Source organism: Callithrix jacchus, chromosome 4 (genome assembly GCF_049354715.1).
Source record: "Callithrix jacchus isolate 240 chromosome 4, calJac240_pri, whole genome shotgun sequence".
Taxonomy (NCBI): domain Eukaryota; kingdom Metazoa; phylum Chordata; class Mammalia; order Primates; family Cebidae; genus Callithrix; species Callithrix jacchus.
In genome coordinates this window covers 91,254,057-91,276,007 of record NC_133505.1, presented here as the reverse complement: position 1 = coordinate 91,276,007, position 21,951 = coordinate 91,254,057, and the positions used below count along the sequence as shown (strand labels likewise).

Genomic DNA, 21,951 nt, shown 5'->3' with positions numbered 1-21,951 from the left:
CTTATTGAAGGGATGTGACAGATGATGAATCCTTTGTTGATGAACTGAGAATAACATTGCGGTTTTTTGCATCTGTCTTAATAAGAAGGATTCACAAGGTAGATATTTTAATGAGAAATTTGGGGATTTGGGGCTTTATCATTAATGAAAGAGATTTAAAACAATTTTTTGTGGGTACATGGTGAGTGTATATATTTATGGGGTACATGAAATACTTTGATACAGGCATGGAGTAAGTAATAATCACATCATTGAAAATGGGTGTTCATCCCTCAAGCATTTATCTTTGCGTTACAAGCAATCCAATTACAATCTTGTAGTTCTTTTTAAATGTACAATTAAATTATTGACTATAGTCACCCTGTTTTATCAAATATTGGTTCTTACTCTTTCTAAGTGTTTCTTGTAGGAGATTATTTTAAATCTTATTTTTACTTTCTCCTATACCATGCATGTTTGTTTTGTCTTCATTTTTTTCAGATTAAAAAATTAGTGAATAATTTTTGATCCATTGATCAGTTTTGCGTGCTTGCTTTCTTTTCTCTTTTCCTTTCCTTTTTCTTTTTCTTTTCCTTTCTATTCTTTTCCGATGGAGTCTTGCTCTGTCCCCAGGTTGGAGTGCAGTGGCATGATCTCAGCTCACTGCAGCCTCTGCTTCCCTGGTTCAAGGGATTCTCCTGCCTCAGCCTCTCGAGTAGCTGGGATTACAGACACGTGCCACCATACCAGCTAATTTTTGTATTTTTAGTAGAGATGGGGTTTCACCATATTGGCCAAGATGTTCTTGATCTCTTGACCTCATGATCCACCTGCCTTAGCCTCCCAAAGTGTTGGGATTACAGGCGTGAGCCACTGCACCCGGCCCAGTTTTGCTTTCTTTCATTTTAATGCTTATCTTGGTTTGTAGAAATTAGAAATGAAAAGACAGCTATAGAAAAAAAGTCAGGGTCCAGTTAGATGTTTTTTGTTTTTGATATGGAGTCTCCCTGTGTCACCCAGGCTAGAGTGCAGTGACACGATCTTGGCTCATTGCAACCTCTGCCTCCTGGGTGCAAGTGGTTCTCCTGCCTCAGCCTCCCTGAGTAGTAGGACTACAGGCATCTGCCACCATGCCCAGCTAATTTTTTTGTATGTGTGTTTTTAGTAAAGACTAGGTTTCACCAGTCTTTACTAGCCTTCACAAGGCTAGTCCTGAACTCTTGACCTCAGGTGATCCACCCTCCTTTGCCTCCTGAAGTGCTGGGATTACAGGCATGAGCCACCATGCCTGGCCCCAGTTAGATGAATTTATTGAGTAAATGTCAATGATTATGATCTACTTTAAATATTTTTCTTGGCTAGACAAGGTGGCTCATGCCTGTAATCCCAGCACTTTGGGAGGCTGAGGCGGGCAGATCACTCAGGTCAGGAGTTTGAGACCAGCCTGGCCAACATGGCGAAAGCCCGTCTCTATACTAAAAATACAAAAAATTATCTGGGCCTGGTGGTGGGCTTCTATAATCCCAGCTACTCTGGAGGCTGAGGCAGGAGAATCACCTGAACCTGGAAGGTGGAGGTTGCAGTGAGCCAAGATTGCACCATTGCACTGCAGCCTGGGCAACACAGCAAGACTCTGTCTCAAAAAAACAAAACGAAACAAATATTTTTCTCAAGCTATATTTTGTGCATATTTGGATCTTGGCCTGTATATATTTGTAGAACATTGTCTTAGACACACTTGTCTACTGCTTTGTCAGTTCGATAGGATTGACTATATTGACGATGTATTAATATATAATACCTCACCAGATGCAGTGGCTCATGCCTGTAATCCCAGCACTTTGGGAGGCTGAGGCCGGCGAATCACCTGAGGTCAGGAGTTCAAGACCAGCCTGGCCAACGTGGTGAAACCCTGTCTCTACTGAAAAATACAAAATAGCTGTGTGTGTGTCTGTAATCCCAGCTACTTGGGAAGCTGAGGCAGGAGAATTGCTTGAGCCTGGGAGATGGAGGTTGCAGTGAGCTTAGATCGTGCCACTGTACTCCAGCCTGGGTGACAGAGCGAGACTCCATTTCAAAAAAAATTATAATAATAAAGATATGTATAAAAAGGTATGTTCAAAGATTTATTGCAGTATAATTTATAAGTAAAACTGAAAAGAAAAATTAATGTCTACTAAGATTGTTAGTTGAGTAAATATAATACATCCTAATTATAGAATTCTATATAGCCATGAACAATCATTTTGTAGAATAATACTTATTTCCATGGGAAAATATTTATCTTAAATTGTTAAGTAAAGGGAATGCGTATATGCTGCTAGTGGGAAAGTAAATGAGTTCAGCCATTCTGGAAAGCAGTTAGGAGATTTCTAAAATAACGTAGAACAGAATCCAAATGATTATAAATTGTAGGCATGAAATCAACGTAGATACCCATCAGTGGTGGACTGGATAAAGCAAATGTGGTACATATACACCATGAAATACCACACAGCCATAAAAAAGAATGAAACCTCCTTTGCAGCAACATGGATGCAGCTGGAGGCCATTATCCTAAATGAATTAACACAGGAACAGAAAATCAAATATTAGAAGTTCTCATTTATAAGTAGGAGCTAAACATTGGGTACACATAGACATAAAGAAGGCAACAATAGACATAGTGACTTATTGAGGGTGGAGAGTGTGAGGAAGATGAGGATCAAAAATACTAGGTACTGTGCTCATTACTTGCATGATGAAATAGTCTGTAGACCAAACGCCCATGACATAGAGTTTGCTTGGGTAACGTGTCTGCACATGTACTGTCTGAACCTAACATAAAATTCGGAAAGAAAAAGGGGGAAAAATCAAATATACAAAAGAAAAAAGAAACAATCAAGTGAAATAGATTGGAAACTAATATGTGTTTTTTTTCTACTTTGAAAACAAAGTTAATATATTAAAGCTTGTTAATACATATATTAAGGACATATACCTCCTTATCACTGTTAACTTGTGGTGGTGAGCTGCTGCTGATTTTGTTTTTTTCCATGCACTTCTTTATATTTGTCTTTTTCTATTGCATTTAACATTTATCACTTCTGAAAATAGTTGATAAACGGTGATCACTTTGTTTTAAAAAGTCTTGGATAATTGTCTCATAGTATTTAAATGGAATGAAAGATTTAGTAAGAAATATTAATTAGTTGATGACAAACCATTTTTTTATTGCATTTTAGGTTTTGGGGTACATGTAAAGAACATGCAAGATTGTTGCTTAAATACACACATGGCAGTGTGATTTGCTGCCTTCCTCCCCATCACCTATATCTGGCATTTCTCCCCATGCTATCTCTCCCCAACTCCCTACCCCCTGCTGTCCCTCCCCTATTTCCTCCTGACAGACCCCAGTGTGTGATGCTCCCCTCCCCGTGTCCATGTGTTCTCATTGTTCAACACCCGCGTGTGAGTTAGAACATGCGGTGTTTGATTTTCTGTTCTTGTATCAGTTTGCTGAGAATGTGATGGTTTCCAGGTTCATCCATGTCCCTACAAAGGACACGAACTCATCATTTTTTTATGGCTGCATGATATTCCATGGTGTGTATGTGCCACATTTTCCCTATCCATTCTATCATTTTATGGGCATTTGGGTTGGTTCCAGGTCTTTGCTATTGTAAACAGTGCTGCAATGAACATTCGTGTGCATGTGTCCTTATACTAGAACGATTTATAGTCCTTTGGATATATACCCAGTAATGGGATTGCTGGGTCAAATGGAATTTCTGTTTCTAGGTCCTTGAGAAATTGCCACACTGTCTTCCACAATGGTTGAACTAATTTATACTCCCACCAGCAGTGTAAAAGTGTTCCTATTTCTCCATATCCTCTCCAGCATCTGCTGTCTCCAGATTTTTTAATGACAGCCATTCTAACTGGCATGAGATGGTATACCAATGTAGTTTTGATTTGCATTTCTCTAATGACCAGTGATGATGAGCATTTTTTCATATGTTTGTTGGCCTCGTGTATGTCTTCTTTTGTAAAGTGTCTGTTCATATCCTTTGCCCATTTTTGAATGGGCTTGTTTGTTTTTTTCTTGTAAATCTGTTTTAGTTCTTTGTAGATTCTGGATATCAGCCCTTTGTCAGATGGGTAAACTGCAAAATTTTTTCCCATTCTGTTGGTTGCCAATTCACTCTAATGATTGTTTCTTTTGCCGTGCAGAAGCTGTGGAGTTTGATTAGGTCCCATTTGTCCATTTTGGCTTTTGTTGCCAATGCTTTTGGTGTTTTGGTCATGAAGTCCTTGCCTACGCCTATGTCCTAAATGGTTTTGCCTAGGTTTTCTTCTAGTGTTTTTATGGTGCCAGGTCTTATGTTTAAGTCTTTAATCCATCTGGAGTTAATTTTAGTGTAAGGTGTCAGGAAGGGGTCCAGTTTCTGCTTTCTGCACATGGCTAGCCAGTTTTCCCAACACCATTTGTTAAACAGGGAATCCTTTCCCCATTGCTTGTTTTTGTCAGGTTTATCAAAGATTTTATGGCTGTAGATATGTTGTATTGCCTCCGATGCCTCTGTTCTGTTCCATTGGTGTATATCTCTGTTTTGGTACCAGTACCATTCTGTTTTGATTACTGTAGCCTTGTAGTATAGTTTGAAATCCGGTAGTGTGATGCCCCCCGCTGTGTTCTTTTTGCTTAGAATTGACTTGGCTATGCGGGCTCTCTTTTGGTTCCATATGAAGTTCATGGTGGTTTTTTCCAGTTCTGTGAAGAAAGTCAATGGTAGCTTGATGGGGATAGCGTTGATTCTGTAAATTACTTTGGGCAGTATAGCCATTTTCACGATATTAATTCTTCCGAACCATGAACATGGAATGTTTCTCCATCTGTTTGTGTCCTCTCTGATTTCGTTGAGCAGTGGTTTGTAGTTCTCCTTGAAGAGGTCCTTTACGTTCCTTGTGAGTTGTATTCCTAGGTATTTTATTCTTTTTGTAGCAATTGTGAATGGCAGTTCGTTCCTGATTTGGCTCTCTTTCAGTCTGGTATTGGTGTATAGGAATGCTTGTGATTTTTGCACGTTGATTTTGTGTCCCTTGCTTACGAGTTTCAGGAGTTTTTGGGCTGAGACAATGGGGTCTTCTAGATATACTATCATGTCGTCTGCAAATAGAGACAATTTGGCTTCCTCCTTTCCTATTTGAATACCCTTTATTTTTTTTCCTGCCTGATTGCTCTGGCTAGAACTTCCAGTACTATATTGAATAGGAGGGGTGAGAGAGGGCATTTTTGTCTAGTGCCAGATTTCAAAGGGAATGCTTCCAGTTTTTGCCCATTCAGTATGATATTGGCTGTTGGTTTGTCATAAATTAGTATTTATTCTTTTGAGATATGTTCCATTAGTGCCTAGTTTATTGAGGGTTTTTAGCATAAAGGGCTGTTGAATTTTGTCAAAGGCCTTCTCTGCGTCAATTGAGATAATCATGTGGTTTTTGTTTTTGGTTCTGTTTATGCGGTGATTTACGTTTATAGACTTGCGTATGTTGATCCAGCCTTGCATGCCCGGGATGAATCCTACTTGATCATGGTGGATAAGCTCTTTGATGTGCTGTTGCAATCAGCTTGCCAGTATTTTATTGAAGATTTTTGCGTCTATGTTCATCATGGATATTGGCCTGAAGTTTTCTTTTCTTGTTGAGTCTCTGCCAGGTTTTGGTATCAGGATGATGTTGGTCTCATAAAATGATTTGGGAAAGATTCCCTCTTTTTGGATTATCTGGAATAGTTTCAGAAGGAATGGTAACAGTTCTTTGTCTGTCTGGTAGAATTTGGCTGTGAACCCATCTGGACCTGGGCTTTTTTTGTGTGGTAGGCTCTTAATTACTGCCTCAACTTCAGACCTTGTTATTGGTCTATTCATAGTTTTGGCTTCCTCCTGGTTTAGGCTTGGGAGAACACAAGTGTCCAGGAATTTATCCATTTCTTCCAGGTTTACTAGTTCATGTGCATAGAGATGTTTGTAGTATTCTCTGATGATGGTTTGAATTTCTGTGGTATCTGTGGTGATTTCCCCTGTATTGTTTTTTATTGCATCTATTTGGTTATTCTCTCTTTTCTTTTTTATCAATCAGGCTAGTGGTCTATCTATTTTGTTGATCTTTTCAAAAAAGCAGCTCTTGGATTTATTGATTTTTTGAAGGGTTTTTTGTGTCCCTATCTCCTTCATTTCTGCTCTGATCTTACTTATTTCTTGTTCTTCTGCTAGGTTTTGAGTGTTTTTGATCTTGCTCCTCTAGCTCTTTCAGTTTTGATGATTGGGTGTCAATTTTGGATCTCTCCATTCTCCTCATATGGGCACTTATTGCTATATATTTTCTTCTAGAGACTGCTTTAAATGTGTCCCAGAGATTCTGGTATGTTGTGTCTTCGTTCTCGTTGGTTCCGAAGAACTTCTTTATTTCTGCCTTCATTTCATTGTTTATCCAGTCAACATTCAAGAGCCAGTTGTTCAGTTTCCATGAAGCTGTGTGGTTCTGAGTTAGTTTCTGAATTCTGAGTTCCAACTTGATTGCGCTATGGTCTGAAAGACTGTTTGTTATAATTTCAGTTGTTTTGCATTTGCTGAGGAGTGCTTTATTTCCAATTATGTGGTCAATTTTAGAGTAGGTGTGATGTGGTGCTGAGAAGAATGTATATTCTGTGGATTTGGGGTGGAGAGTTCTGTAAATGTCTATGAGGTTTGTTTGTTCCAGGTCTGAGTTCAAGTCCTGGATATCCTTGTTAATTTTCTGTCTGATTGATGTGTCTAATATTGACAGTGGAGTGTTAAAGTCTCCCACTATTATTGTGTGGGAGTCTAAGTCTCTTTGTAAGTCATTAAGAAATTGCCTTATGTATCTGGGTGCTCCTGTATAGGGTCCATATATATTTAGGATTGTTAGCTCTTCTTGTTGTATCGAGCATTTTACCATTATGTGATGTCCTTCTTTGTCTCTTTTGATATTAGTTGGCTTAAAGTCTATTTTATCAGAGGTGAGAATTGCCACTCCTGCTTTTTTTTGCTGTCCATTTGCTTGGTAAATCTTCCTCCATCTCTTTATTTTGAGCCTTTGTGTATCCTTGCATGTGAGATGGGTTTCCTGGATACAGCACACTGATGGGTTTTGGCTTTTTATCCAATTTGCCAGTCTGTGTCTTTTGATTGGTGCATTTAGCCCATTTACATTTAGGGTTAGTATTATTATGTGTGAATTTGATCCTGTCATTTTGATGCTAGCCTTCTGTTTTGCCCTTTAGTTGATGCGGATTCTTCATTTTGTTGATGCTCTTTAGCACTTGGTATGTTTTTGGAATGGCTGGTACTGGTTGTCCCTTTCTGTGTGTAGTGCCTCTTTTTGGAGCTCCTGTAAAGCAGGCCTGGTGGTGACAAAATCTCTGAGTACTTGCTTGTTCACAAAGGATTTTATTTTTCCTTCACTTACGAAGCTCAGTTTGGCTGGATATGAAATTCTGGGTTAAAAGTTCTTTTCTTTAAGAATGTTGAATATTGGCCCCCACTCTCTTCTGGCTTGTAGGGTTTCTGCCAAGAGATCTGCTGTGAGTCTGATGGGCTTCCCTTTGTGGGTGACCCGCCCTTTCTCTCTGGCTACCCTTAGTATTTTCTCCTTCATTTCAACCCTGGTGAATCTGACAATTATGTGCCTTGGGGTTGCTCTTCTTGAGGAATATCTTTGTGGTGTTCTCTGTATTTCCTGGACTTGAATATTGGCCTGCCTTGCTAGGTTGGGGAAATTTTTCTGCATAATATTCTGAATAGTATTTTCCAGCTTTGATTCATTCTCTTCATCACATTCAGGTATACCTATCAAACGTAGATTAGGTCTCTTCACATAGTCCCACATTTCTTGGAGACTTTGTTCCTTCCTTTTTGTACTCTTTTTCTCTAGTCTTACCTTCTCGTGTTATTTCATTGAGTAGATCTTCGACCTCTGATATCCTTACTTCTGCTTGGTCAATTTGGCTGTTGAGACTTGTGCATGCATTGTGAAGTTCTCATGTTGTGTTTTTCAGCTCCATCAGTTCACTCATATTCCTCTCTAATTTGTCCATTCTTGTTATCCTTTCCTCAGATCTTTTTTCTAGGTTCTTAGTTTCTTTGCATTGAGTTAGAGTGTGTTGTTTTAGCTCATGGAAGTTTCTCATAACCCACCTTCTGAAGTCTAATTCTGTCATTTCATCACATTCATTCTCCGTCCAGCTTTGTTCCCTTGCTGGTAAGGGGTTGTGGTCACTTGTAGGAGGCAAGGTGTTCGGGTTTCAGGTGTTTTCCTCCTTTTTGCGTGGGTTTTTTCCCATCTTTGTGGATTTATCTACCTGTCGCCTGAGTAGTTGCTGAGTTTCTGATTGGGTCTCTGAGTGGACGTCCAGATTGTTGATGATGAAGTATTTCTGTTTCTTAGTTTTTCTTCTGACAGTCTAGCCCCTCTGCTGTAAGACGCTTGAGGTCCACTCCAGGCCCTGCTTGCCTGGGGAACACCTGTAGCAGCTGCAGAACAGTGAGGGTTGCTACCAGTTTCTTCTTCTGCTTTCTTCGTCCCAGACCGATGCCCACCAAATGTCAGTCTGATCAGTCCTTTGTAAGGTGAGTCTTTGGATATATGGGGGTTAGGGAGTTGCTTGAGGACAGTCTGTACTTTATAGGAGCTCAAGTGCTGCACTGTGAGCTCCGTTGTTCATTCAGGGCTGCTAGGCTGGTATGTTTAAGTCTGCTGCAGCAGAACTCATAAAGCCCCTTTTTTTTCCTCAGGTGCTCTGTCCCAGGGAGTTAGGGCTTTATTTATGAGTATCTGTTGCACTGTCCTGCCCAGCAAGGAGGCCGTCTAGTCACTGCTTGCCTGCAGTGGCTATGCTGAGCTGCTCTGGGCTCCGCCCTGCTGCCATGGGATATGCCCTGCTGCTGTTTGTAATTCCCTGTAGTCCTATTTATATGGGTGTGGTTAGAACTGCTGTGGTGATGGTGGCCCACCTCTGTAATGGCGGACTCTCTCTGTTATGGCGGGTTTCCTTGGCAATGGCGGGTTGCCTCAGCAACGGCAGGCTGCATCAGGAATGGCAGAGTACCTCCGTGGGGGTGGAGTGCCTCGGTAATGCCGGACGCCCCTCCTTCACCAAGCTGTCCCGTCCTGGCTTCAGCTGTGCTTGCCATGAAACTCTCAACCCCCAGCCTTTCCAATTGCTGTTTTGTTTGTATTTGTGGGGGTGTGACCCACCGAGCCTGATCACCTGGCTCCCTGCCTCAAAGCCCTTTTTTTTAAAGTTGAACGGTTGACTCTCTCAGGTGTTCCAGTTGCCTGCTGAAAGGGCGCTGGGAACTGTGTGATTTCCCGTGTGGTGACCCACTGCGCCGGCTGAAACAACATTGCTGCCTGGGAATCTCCTGGCCTGGCTTACTGCTTATGTCCCATTTAATCAGATGAATATGCTAATCTGCCTTCCCAAATCTCAAATTTCTGGTTTAACAGGGCAACAAGACCAGTGTATTTTGTATGGAGTGCCGCTGCGCTGTGGTGCCAGCTGAAACAGCTGCGCCGGCCAAAACAGCCGTGCTGGCGGCCCGTGCGGCTCCTACACCTGGGAATCTCCTGGTCTGTGGGCAATAAAGATCCATCTGGAAATGCGACGTCCACTCACCCTCTGCGCTTTCACTGGGAGCTGCAATTCTGAGTTGCTCCTATAGCGCCATCTTCTCCTCCCCCTACTCTGTCTCCAGATTTTTTAATGACTGCCATTCGAACTGGTGTGTGATGGTATCTCAATGTAGTTTTGATTCGTATTTCTCTAATGACCAGTGATGATGAGCATTTTTTCTTATGTTTGTTGGCCTCATGTATGTCTTCTTTTGTAAAGTGTCTGTTTATATCCTTAGCCCACTTGGGCTTGTTTTGTTCTTGTAAATCTGTTTTAGTTCTTTGTAAATTCTGGACATCAGCCCTTTGTCAGATGGGCAAATTGCAGAAATTTTTTTCCCATTCTGTCGGTTGCCGATTCACTCTAATGACTGTTTCTTTTGCCGTGCAGAAGCTGTGGAGTTTGATTAGGTCCCATTTGTCTATTTTGGCTTTTGTTGTCAATGCTTCTGGTGCTTTGGTCATGAAGTCCTTGCCTACTCCTATGTTCTGAGTGGTCTTGCCTTGATTTTCTTCTAGGGTTTTTATGGTGTAATTCTTATGTTTAAGTCTTTAATCCATCTGGAGATAATTTTAGGGTAAGGTATCAGGAAGGGGTCCAGTTTCTGCTTTCTGCACATGGCTAGCCAGTTTTCCCAACACCATTTATTAAACAGGGACTCCTTTCCCCATTGCTTGTTTTTGTCAGGTTCGATGACAAACCATTTAAATTATACTTTGGAATAAGTAAAAATTGATTTTTCAAATTAATTTTGATTGCCATATTGCAGTGAGCTAATAAATATTAGTAAATAGAACAATTCTGCTATGTTAGGCTTTGTTTTTTTTTGTTTTGTTTTGTTTTGTTTTTTATTGAGACAGGGTCTTACTCTGTCACCCAGACTGGAGTACTTTGGTGCAATCTTGGCTCCATGCATCCTCTGCCTCCCGGGTTCCCAAGCAATTCTCCTGCCTCAGCCTTACAAGTAGCTGGGATTACTGGTACGTGCCAGTACCTCCCGGCTAAGATTTTTTGTGTTTTTAGTACAGACTGAGTTTCACCATATTTGCCACGCTGGTCTGGAACTCGTGACTTTAGATGATCTACTTGCCTTAGCCTCCCATAATGCTAGGATTACAGGCATGGGCCACCATGCCCAGCCTCTTTTTGTTTGTTTGTTTTTTTAAGATGGAGTCTCACTTTGTCACCCAGGCTGGAGTGCAGTGGTGCCATCTCGGCTCACTGCAATCTCCGTCTCCCGGGTTCAAGCGATTCTCCTGCCTCAGCTTCCGGAGTAGCTGGGATTACAGGCACCTGCCACTACGCCCAGCTAATTTTTGTATTTTTAATAGAGGTAGAGTTTCACTATGTTGGCCAGGCTGGTTTTGAACTCCTGACTTCAAGTGATTTACCCGCTTTGGTCTGTCAAGGTACTGGGATTGCAGATGTGGGCCACTGTGCCAGAGATGTTAGGCTTTGGGATAGCTTAGTGGATTCAAATTAATTGCACCTCATACTGGGAGTATTTTACCTGTATGTCTGTGTATTTTAAGAATGGTTTTACTGAGATAGAATTTATATATCATGTAATTCACCCATTTAAAATGTATGATTTGATGGTTTTTAGCATATTCACAGTTGTACAACCATCCCCATAGTCAATTTTAGAACATTTTTATCACCCAGAAAGAGACCTGTACCCTCTAGCCGTAAACACCAACCATTCTATCCGATACTTCATCCATAGCCAACCACAAATCTACTTGGTATATCTATGGATTTGTGTATCTTTTCTGGACATTTTATACACATGGAGTCATACAGTATGTGGCCTTTTGTGACTGGTTTCTTTTACTCAGCATAATGTTCTCAAGTTTATCCATGTTTTGTTGTACCATGTAACAAAATTTCATTCATTTTATGGCTAATATTTTATTGTATGAATGTACTACATTTTGTGTATCCATTCATCAGTTGATGGACATTTGTATGGTTTCTACCTTTTGTATATTACATACCTATTAGCATTTGTGTGTGGGTTTTTTTGTTGGATATTTATTTTCACTCATGTTGGGTATATACATAGGAGTACAATTGCTGGATCAAATGGTAACTCTATGACTAACACTTTGAGGAACTGCCAGACTATTTTCCAAAGTGGCTTTACTGTTTACATTCCGATCAGCAGTATATGAGAATCTCTTCTCCACATGTTTGCCAGAACTAGTTATTATCTCACTCTTTTATTCTAACCATTCCAGTAGATGTGACATGGTATTCCACTGTGGCTTTGATTTGCATTTCCCTGATGCCAGTAATGTTGAACAACTTTTATGCTTATTTGCCATGTGTCTGTCTTCTTTGAAGAAATGTTCATTCAGATTCTTTACCTTCATTTTAACTGGGTTTTATTATTATTATTATTACTGAGTTGTAAAAGTTCTTTATATTGATATACGTCCTTTATCAGGTAAATTATTTGCAAAATATTTTCTGTGATTTTCTGAATTATACTATAAATTCTTTCTATTTTATCTGCATCACTATCCTGGAAGGTAAATGGGTCATTATTATATTCATTTTATATCTATTTTTATAAAAAGTTCTATATTAACTTTGTCAAAGTGTTAGCAGTTGTTAATGGGCAAAAGATTAGGCCTGGGTCATCTTATACCTTCTACAGTGTTCTGTTTGTGATTTTGTTGACAGTGTAATGTAAATTGGAAGTTTGGGGATAATGAAAACAAAGAATGATTTAGAGTCTAGAATTTTTTAAAAATCAAAGTTTAGTAACAAACCCGTTATTTTACCATTTTAATTCTTACCTGAATTCCCTAAAGTGGAACTTAACAAATAAAAATCTTATTGAGTATTCTTAGAGGACAAGAGTTGACAAAATGTTTGGAAACTAAAACATCTTATTTATTTGATAAATATGAGAGTAATTTATAACCGAGTACCAAGTGGCCAAGGGCAAATGAAGAGTGATGTTATTTTCAGTGAGGCATAATACTAGCAAGAATATCCCCTCTTCCTGAATGTGTTTGATCTGGGCTTTATCAGCAAGTCATTAAATTTGGGGGTTTATGATCCATCATACTTACTAGATTTATCACCCTGGGATTTTGTTCCTTTCCTTAATGTGGAATTTAAAAAGAATTCTAAAATTGACACTATTGTGATGGAATTTTCTCATGCCTTTGATAAAGGAAATATATAATGTATTAAATTTTATAGTGGAAGGTAAGCCTGTTGAAGTCCAATAAATATGCTTTCTGGTGATTTATTTATAATTTGTTTTTAGTAACTTTTTGCCTGTTTTCTGTGTGTGCATATAAGCTCTCAGCCCTCCCTCACTAACCACCCATGATCACTGCAGCTTCTAGCCTTTAGGTTGAAAAATCTTGGAGGGGAATAATGAAACTTAATTTTATTCTTAAAATAGAGTGTTTCCATATATCTTTTTTTTTTTGAGACAGAATCTTGCTCCATCGCCAGGTGCCAGGCTGGAGTGCAGTGGCACGATCTCGGCTAACTGCAACCTCCGCCTCCCGGGTTCAAGCAATTCTCCTACCTCAGCCTCCCGAGTAGCTGGGACTACAGGCGCATGCCACCATGCCCAGATAATTTTTATATTTTTAGTAGAGATGGGGTTTCACCATGTTGGCCAGGAGGGTCTTGATCTCTTGACCTTGTGATTCGTCTGCCTCGGCCTCTCAAAGGGCTGGGATTACAGGCATGAGTCACTGCGTCCGGCTCCATATATCTTAAAACCAGGATTCATGCTGGGCACAGTGGTTAATGCCTTTAATCCCAGCACTTTGGGAGGCTGTTGGGAGACTGAGGTGGAGTACTTGAGTCCAGATGTTAGAGACCAGCCTGGGCAACATAGCGAATCCCTGTCTCTACTAAAAAGTACAAAAAATTATCTGGGTGTGGTGGCATTCTCTTGTGTTCCCAGCTGCTTGGGAGGCTAGCATGGGAGAATCCTCCTTTTCTCCATTTAATTGAGCCTGGGAGACTGAGACTGCAGTGAGCCAAGATGGTGCCACTGCACCCCAGCCTGGGTAGCCGGAGTGAGACCCTGTCCCAAAAAAACAACAGAAACCCAAAAAAATAAAGCAGGATTTATCTTGTAAGCTTAATGAAGAAGTTTATTTTCAAGTAATTTCTTACTAATCACAAATTTCAGCATCAAAGGGTTAATAAATTACTGGAGTTTTCCTTGAGTGCTTTTAATATAAAGAACGCACAAAGAAGCTAGGAATAAAGATAATTATTTTGTGGGAAAGATTTAGTATTTATGGTATGCATATTAAGATTAATTCACTGTTTTGTTAAAAAAAGTAATGTTACAGTTTTAGTATGATGCAATATAAAGTGTTATTTTTGAAAGATTCTGAATAATACTTGATTTCTAAGATATATTGCAATATCGTAAGTGTAGTGTATCTGCCATTGTAACTTGGTGATAATTATTTAAAAAGTTTTAATGTTGAATTTTTCTAGGTGGATATTCCATCCATTATAACCAAGAAACTATTAAAAGCAGCAATGAAGCATATAGAAGTGATAGTTAAAGCCAGACAGAAAGGTAATACAGTTTTCTACTACAGTTTGAGTGATTTTGTTTTTATACACCATTTTTTACCTGAAATATCTAATTATGAGTACCAATTCATTAACTTATGTATTCACAGTTGCTGTTAGAGTATTCTTTTAAACTGAAATCTCTTTCAGTAGTTTGCTACTAATGTGTGAAAACTCGAGAACCTTTGAAAATTAAAATAAAAGTTAACTTTATTGCTGACACTCTTGTTTTTTTAATGATAATGTTTCTCTCTGGTATCTTTCATTTCTCTTCTCTCTTTCTCCTTAATTTCAATGGTTTTGACCTATTCTAGCCCATCCTATATATTGCTCTAGTTTACTTTCGTGATATGACAAGTCTCATGTTGTCTTTCTACTAAAAAAAATTTAGTAACTATCATAACATCTAAATTGTGTATTTAACTCCTTTTCTATCTAGTCAGATATTAGATCTAGTCTTCTCTTTCACTATGTATTATGCTTTAGCCAGGATGACTATTTGCTGGTTCTTATGTGTCTTCTGTCCTTTTTACGGTCATGATTTGCACATAGTAAATGTTCATTAAATGTTTTCCCTTCCTTTCTTCCTTCCTTTCCTCCTTTTCTTTTTATCATATCCTGCAGGATCTTTTATGATTGAGTGAGTGGAATCCTCATTTGAAACTTTTCATGCTCTTAAGATCAAGCTCTAAAAGGTTTCTTTTTAACAAAACTACTTCTATGCACTAAGTTCTTTGTGAAACTGAGATTTTCCTTGTATTTGCATTTGGTATTCTTTTTTGTCAATGGTTTCTGAAGTATGTTCCGCAGAATACCACTCTACATACACGATCATATGACCAGAAGAGGTTTTATGGTCATATCTTTTGTTAATTACTATTGTATTCCCCTTGTAAAAATTCCCATAGGTAGGAGCACACCAAAAGCTCTGGGTATTTTGCAGTAGTGCAATAGCTTTAACTTCAACCTAGCATGTTCCAAATTCATTTGAGTATGGAACCATTTATCCCTCCCACGTAGTGTCAATTATTTTAATCAGAAAACATTTTGGGAAATTATGCTGCAGGTAGATTTGAAGTTAAATGTAATTATCAGTTTATTTGCCTCCCCTTTTTTTTTCTTTTTCCTGGAAAATTAAAGCAATTAAATCAAGAAGAGCTGCATTGTGAACCCAAGCAGTCACATGTTCAGTTCTGGCACAGTGCATGAATATACAAGGTGCTCAACAAATGCTGTTTTGTTGTTGTTGTTTTTGAGATGGAGTCTCGCTCTTGTTGCGCGGGCTGGAGTGCTATGGTGCAATCTCGGCTCACCACAACCTCCGCCTCCCAGGTTCAAGCGATTCTCCTACCTCAGCCTCCTAAGTAGCTGGGATTACAGGCATATGCCACCGCGCCAGGCTAATTTTGTATTTCAGTAGAGACAGGGTTTCTCCATGTTGGTCAGGCTGGTGTTGAACTCTCAACCTCAGTCGATCCACCCACCTCAGCCTCCCAAAGTGCTGGGATTCCACATGTGACCCACCGTGCCCAGCCCCTGTAGGCCCTTTGATATGAATAGTTCCTCAGATGTGAGTATTATTTTAAATTATATGTTTAAAAATTATTCTGTGTTCATCCTATAACAAGTAAAAGTAATTTTACTTTCAACATATTTAAAGGGAGGCTGAGGCGGGTGGATCAGTTGAGGTCAGGAGTTTGAGACCAGCCTGGCCATCATGGTAAAATCCTGTCTCTACTAAAAATACAAAAATTGGTGAGGTGTGGCGGTGTGTGCCTGTAATTCCAGCTACTCAGGAGGCTGAGACAGGATAATGGCTTTAACCTAGGAGGCAGAGGTTGCAGTGATCAGAGATAGCACCACTGTACTCCAACCTGGGTGATAGAGCGAGACTCCAGCTTAAAAAAAAAGAATGTAAAAGAATTTGAGTACATGTAACTTCTTTTTGGATTAAAAAAAGTTTTTTTTCTTCTTTTAGAGATGATGTCTTACTGTGTTGCTCAGGCTGATCTCAAACTCTTGGGCAAAAGCAATCTGCCTGCCTTGGCCGTCCAAAGTGCCGAGATTACATGCGTGAGCCACTGTGCCTCACATAACTTAATTGTGTTGTGAAGTCTACTTTACTGTCAGAAGAATGTATAGGAAAAGTATTTTTTAAAAAAATCAGTTGATTTTATGTTTTAGAACAATTTTAAGTTTACAGAATTATTGAGCAGAAAGTACAGTGCTTTCTCATACACTTTCACCTTTTCCTAGTATTAAAACATCTTGCATTACTTGATACATTTGTTATAGTCAATGTGCCAATGTTGATACATTGTTATTAACTAAAGTCTGTAGTTTACATTAGGTTTTACTCTCACATTGTGCATTCTATGGATTTTGATAAATGTATAATCATGTATTCACCATTACAGTAGCATACTGAATAGTTTCACTGCCTAAAAATCCCCTGTGCTTTATCTCTTCATCATTCTTTTCTCTGAAAACCCTGGCAACCACTGATCTGTCTCCACAGTTTTTACGTTTCCAGAATGTTATATAGTTGGCATCACACAATATGTTTCAGGCGGATTTCTTTCACTTAGAAATATACATTTAACCTCCTCTATTTTTTCGTGGCTCGATAACCCATTTCTTTTTATTACTCAATTACATTCCATAGTACAGATATACCACATTTTGTTTATCCATTCACCAATTGAAGCGCACCTTGGTTCAGTTTTTGGCAATGATAAATAATGCTGCTATAAACATTTTAATACAGTTTTAATTTTGTTCTAAAGACAAAGACAAGAAGCCTCTCAGGCTATGAGTAAATTGAATCATCTTTTAATTTTTAGTAGAATTGATGAGTTTAGTAAAATCCCCAAATTATTTTGTCTCTGTGAGAGTGACATTATATATGTATATCACATTGTTAATCCCACCACTTTGGAAAGCTGAAGCTGGGGGATTGGCTGAGCCCAGGAGTTTGAGACAAGTCTGGGCAACATAGTGAGACCCTGTCTCTATAAAAAAATTAGCCGAGTGTGGTGGCATGTGCCTGTAAGTCCTAGCTACTTGGGAGGCTGAAGCAGGAGGATTTCTTGAGCCTAGGAGTTTGAGATGCAGTGAGCTATGCTCACCCCACTACCCTCCAGCCTGGGCAACAGAGCAAGACCCTGTCTCCAAAAAAAAGAAAAGGAGAGTGATACATATATAAACTAATTTGACTTAAATTTATCATTGAATTTTTGCGAGAAGCGTTCCTAATTTGCTACTATTCATGTAAAAAATAATCCTCAATTATGAAGTCATCCAAAAATGCTACATTGGATTCATTAATTACATTGTAATCATTATAATTAATGAAGTCCATAGAAGTGGAGGGTTTTGATTTTATCCCAAGATCCCTGTGTTCTAAATATTATGACAGTAAATTAGGTAGGGTTGTAAAAAAACGTTTTTAAATTTTTGATTTTTCATTTCTTTTAATGTATAAATTCGTTTTCTAAGTTCTTTGGCTCTACATGTGAGCATAATTCAGGAAGTAAAATTTCATTTCTTCATCCATAGTTGTCTTTACTGTCTTGGCATTCTCTGCTTAATCTTCTTCTTGAGAATAGGCATTATATAGAAGTTTTCTGTCTATGTAAGTACTTCCATGGCTCTTAGAAATATTGGATATATATATGTGTGTGTGAATATATACACATATATAAAATATATGAATATGTGTATATTCAATGTTCATATATATATATACACACACACATATAAAACTGCATATATAACATTTAAATTGAATAATTATTGTGCAGAAGGACCTTACTCTAGGCTTGCAACCTGAAGGTATCTCTTTATCACAGATGTTGGGGAGCTTTTATGGTCTGAAAACTGCCAATTGATTAGGTATTAAATATACTGGTGATCAGTGGAGATTAGTCCATGCTTTGTATTTCAGCATCTCTATTTTGCTTATATTCCCTGTTAAGAGTAAGGTGTTTTCCCCAACTTTTAAATATTTTGCCTGATTTCTTTAATTTCTTATCACTTAGGATTATAAAAATCCCTTATGTCTGACAGGTGCTGAGTAGATTCCAATCTAGTGATTTAATTTATATATGATGTGTGAATGCTGAATCATACCAAATATTATAATTACTTTTTTATATTACATGATGACTTTTCAGTGTTAATAACTTTTTACTAATACAGATTCTAAGGCTCAAAGGGATTATTTCATTTGTTCAAAATCTTACCAGTAATGAAGCAGAGCTGGGACTTAGCACAGCTTACTGTTCTAAGATACTGTGCACAGATTTCTGACTTTTATGCCCATGATATAAATTTCTAAAAGATCTATGCCCCAAATTCTGGAGGGATGAAAAAAAAACTTGGCAAATAATTTAAAATGCACTTCTTATAAAAACTATGTCCTTTGCCAATCCCACTTCAGTATCACAAGTGAAGATAGCCTTGATTTACCTTCTTATTAGTGTTGCCAAACTGACACTGGGATCTGCAGTATGAGAAAGTGAAGCATTTGTTGCTAACAAGGAGAAAAGGCAGTTAATGCTTATGACCTGAACTCCCCAGTAGCATAAAAGCAAGGTTTTTTAGACTTGGGGTAAATTTCAGGAAAGCAAAAGTTAGATGTGAAATCATAAGTCAATACCTGAAGGTTATACATTGGTTTGATTCAGAAAGCCAGGATATCTTGAGTGTTTATAAGTGATAGGTGGATTCAGAAAGTCTTTGGTTTGCAGTTGGTTAAGAAAGCAAGGCTCTGTCTAAAAACCTGGGGTCAGCAGAAAGGAATGTTAAGGTTTGGCCTGTGAGTGTGACTCTCTTCAGGCCCCTCAGGAAGAAATTTAGAACAAAGAACAGTGGTTAGAGTTCAGTCCTCAGTTCCCCCTTGTCTTAGGTCTACATGACAGTGGTTGGCCTTTTCTGTCTAGTGGGGGTCCATGTTTCTGACATGTAGTTCAAGGACATACGTTACAATTTTATTTTTAGTTTCTGTAGGGAACCAAACATCTTGTGACTCTGGCTTACTTGGATGGCTATTATTTATGTTACTATTTTCTTGTTTATCAGGTTATTTGCTGTTAAACTCTCCTAATTGCTGGTTGTAGGGCTAGCTAGGTGCTTGCAATTTCCCTTGAAGGGACTCAAAAGTTTTCCTTTATTTTCCTGCTGGGGGTCCTGGCAGGCTGCTAAGAGGAGTTACTGCTCCATCTCAGTATTCACACTGTTGGAATGCATATCATGCCTTTTTGTGTATATGAATATGCTTGCATTCTATTTCAATAAAAATAGAAGGAAATCGTTCTAAACTAAATGCCATTGAATTAGGATTAAAATTCCCAACACAGACTCCATGATGTGAAAACTGCACAGAGTGCAGAAAGGGAAAAGCATCACTTGCCTTTCCACTTAGTCTTTTCAGGTCTATAAAAAGGAGACAATACTATTAATTTTACATTTGAAAATATTAGTTAACTCCAGGCCTAAAAAAAAACTTCGTTAACATAACTTTTATTATCAGCTAATGTTTATTAAGAAATCAATCCTTTCATGGGCTTCTACTTTAAACAGTTTTATATTTCTGATGTCTTGTGCTCTGGGCTGAAGATCCACAATTTAACCAGTGAAGCCAGATTCTATTGTGAACACAAGTTCTCTGAAAACGAATTTGAGAGTAAAGACACTTTGTTTCAGGGACAGTTTGCAAACCAGGGAAACATAGCCGTCAGTGTAAAACAAAGGTGCATTTCAGAGAACAAAGAGAGAGTTACTGGTTTTATAGCAAAAGTTCCTCCCCAGGTTCCCAATCAGCCCTGTTTATGCAGATGAAGGATTGAAATCTGATTGGTCAGTGCAACTGAATTCTGATTGCTTGATACAGCTAAATCTTGATTGGCGGGGACAGGTGAGCTTAGATTGGTTGGTTGGTTCACGTGAGCCTCTGATTGTTTGCTTTCCAGGCCCAAAACTAGAAATCTGCCAGATATTTCCTTTGAAATAGCTTCTAGGGGTGGGGGTTTCTGGCCACAGTTAATCTTGGCACCCAGCAGCAGGAACTGGTTTTGCTTGATTGTCGAAAGGGAGGTCCTATGGAAAAAGTTTCACAGCATCTTTCTGAGAACACAGAGTATGTAAGTGCTTCCTAACCAGCTACAGCCTGGTTGTATTTTAAATTTGGGTTTCTCAGTTAGCTAGGGGGAGTCTATTTTGTCTGATGGCTGAGGGCATATTTTGATACTGTAAGTGCTTTAAAAGATTACTTAGATGTGAAGCAGATGCAGTTAAAGAATTTTGAGGCTGGGCTCAGTGTCTCATGCCTGGAATCCCAGCACTTTGGGAGGCCAAGGCAGGTGGACACCTGAGGTCAGGAGTTCCAGACTTGCCTGGCCAGTGTGGTGAAACCCTGTCTCTACAAAAAATATAAAAATTAGCTGGAGGTAGTGGCGGATGCCTGTAATCCCAGCTACTCTGGAGGCTGAGGCTGGAAAATTGTTTGGACCTGGAAGGTGGAGGTTGTAGTGAACTGAGATCGTGCCATTGCACTCCAGCCTGGGGGACAAGAGCAAAACTCCGTCTCAAAAAAAAATAAAAAATTTAAAAAAAATAGAATTTTGAGGCCTATCATCTCAGCACTTTGAGAGGCTTAAGGTGAGCAGATTGCTTCAGTTCAGAAGTTTGAGACCACCCTGGCAACATGACAAAACCCCATCTCTACAAAAAAATACAAAAATTAGCTGGGCACAGGAGTACCTATGGGCCCAGCTACTCTGGAGATTCAGGTGGGAGGATCACTTGAGCCAAGGAGGTGGAGGCTGCAGAGAGCTGAGACTGCACCATAGCACTCCAGCCTGGGTGATGGAGCGAGACCTTGTCTCAAAAAAATAATAATTTTGTGTAGGATAAGTTTTGCTTTTGGAGAGGATAAAGAAGATACAGCATTTGATAACAAAAGCCTTATGTGTGCTAGAAGTTGTAAAAGTTGTTTTCTCCAATTTTTTCCACTTAATCATTTGCTATTATTTTGTAACTTGTAGAGACATAAGTTTAAATTCCTGTTTACAAAGGGCCCATTTATCAATTTATTTCAAAGTAAGCAAGCTTCTCAAAGAATGCATGTTGAAAAGAGGCTAGGAAAGGAATGACTCGGTTACATGCTTTTTTAAAAAAAAAAATTCTCCATTCACTGCAAACTCTGCCTCCCAGGTTCAAGTAAATCTTCTGCCTCAGCCTCCTGAGTAGCTGAGACTACAATCATGTGTCCCCATACCTGGCTAATTTTTGTAGAGACAGGATTTTGCTATGTTGGCCGGACTGGTCTCAGACTCCTGGCCTCAAGTCATTTGCCTACCTCGGCCTCCCAAAGTGCCGGGATTACAGGCACGAGCCAAGGTGTCCAGCCCATGCTCTTCTATTTGTTAGTGGAAATGACCAAAAGTATTTAATGTCACTTAACTTGTTTCAATATTTATCTTTAATCTCTGTTTATAGTAAAAAATACAGAGTTTTTGCAGCAAGCTGCTTTAGAAGAATATGGTCCAGAGCTTCATGTGGCTTTGAGAAGTCGAAGAGATGAATTACACTATTTAAGGAAACTTACGGAACTGCTTTTTCCTTATATTTTGCCTCCTAAAGCAACAGATTGCAGGTATAAAAAGACTAGATAATGTAATAGTATTTGCATGTCATGCCATATGTATATTGCTATTTTTTATTATGAT

At 38.9% G+C, this 21,951-nt stretch overlaps 1 protein-coding gene across 46 annotated transcripts in view; it reads left to right on the top strand.

Moving 5' to 3' along the window:
- Positions 1-21,951, top strand: part of SNX14 (sorting nexin 14) — a 115,062-nt gene that overhangs the window by 27,516 nt on the left and 65,595 nt on the right. For 44 of the 46 annotated variants that reach the window (XM_078369736.1, XM_078369730.1, XM_078369723.1 and 41 more), the window contains exons 6-8: positions 11-98; positions 14,141-14,225; positions 21,722-21,878. In XM_078369736.1, coding sequence (XP_078225862.1) covers positions 11-98; positions 14,141-14,225; positions 21,722-21,878 — 330 coding nt within the window. Of the gene's footprint in view, positions 1-10; positions 99-14,140; positions 14,226-21,721; positions 21,879-21,951 lie in introns of those variants that run through there. The other 2 variants (XM_078369740.1, XM_078369742.1) reach the window with 2 other exon arrangements.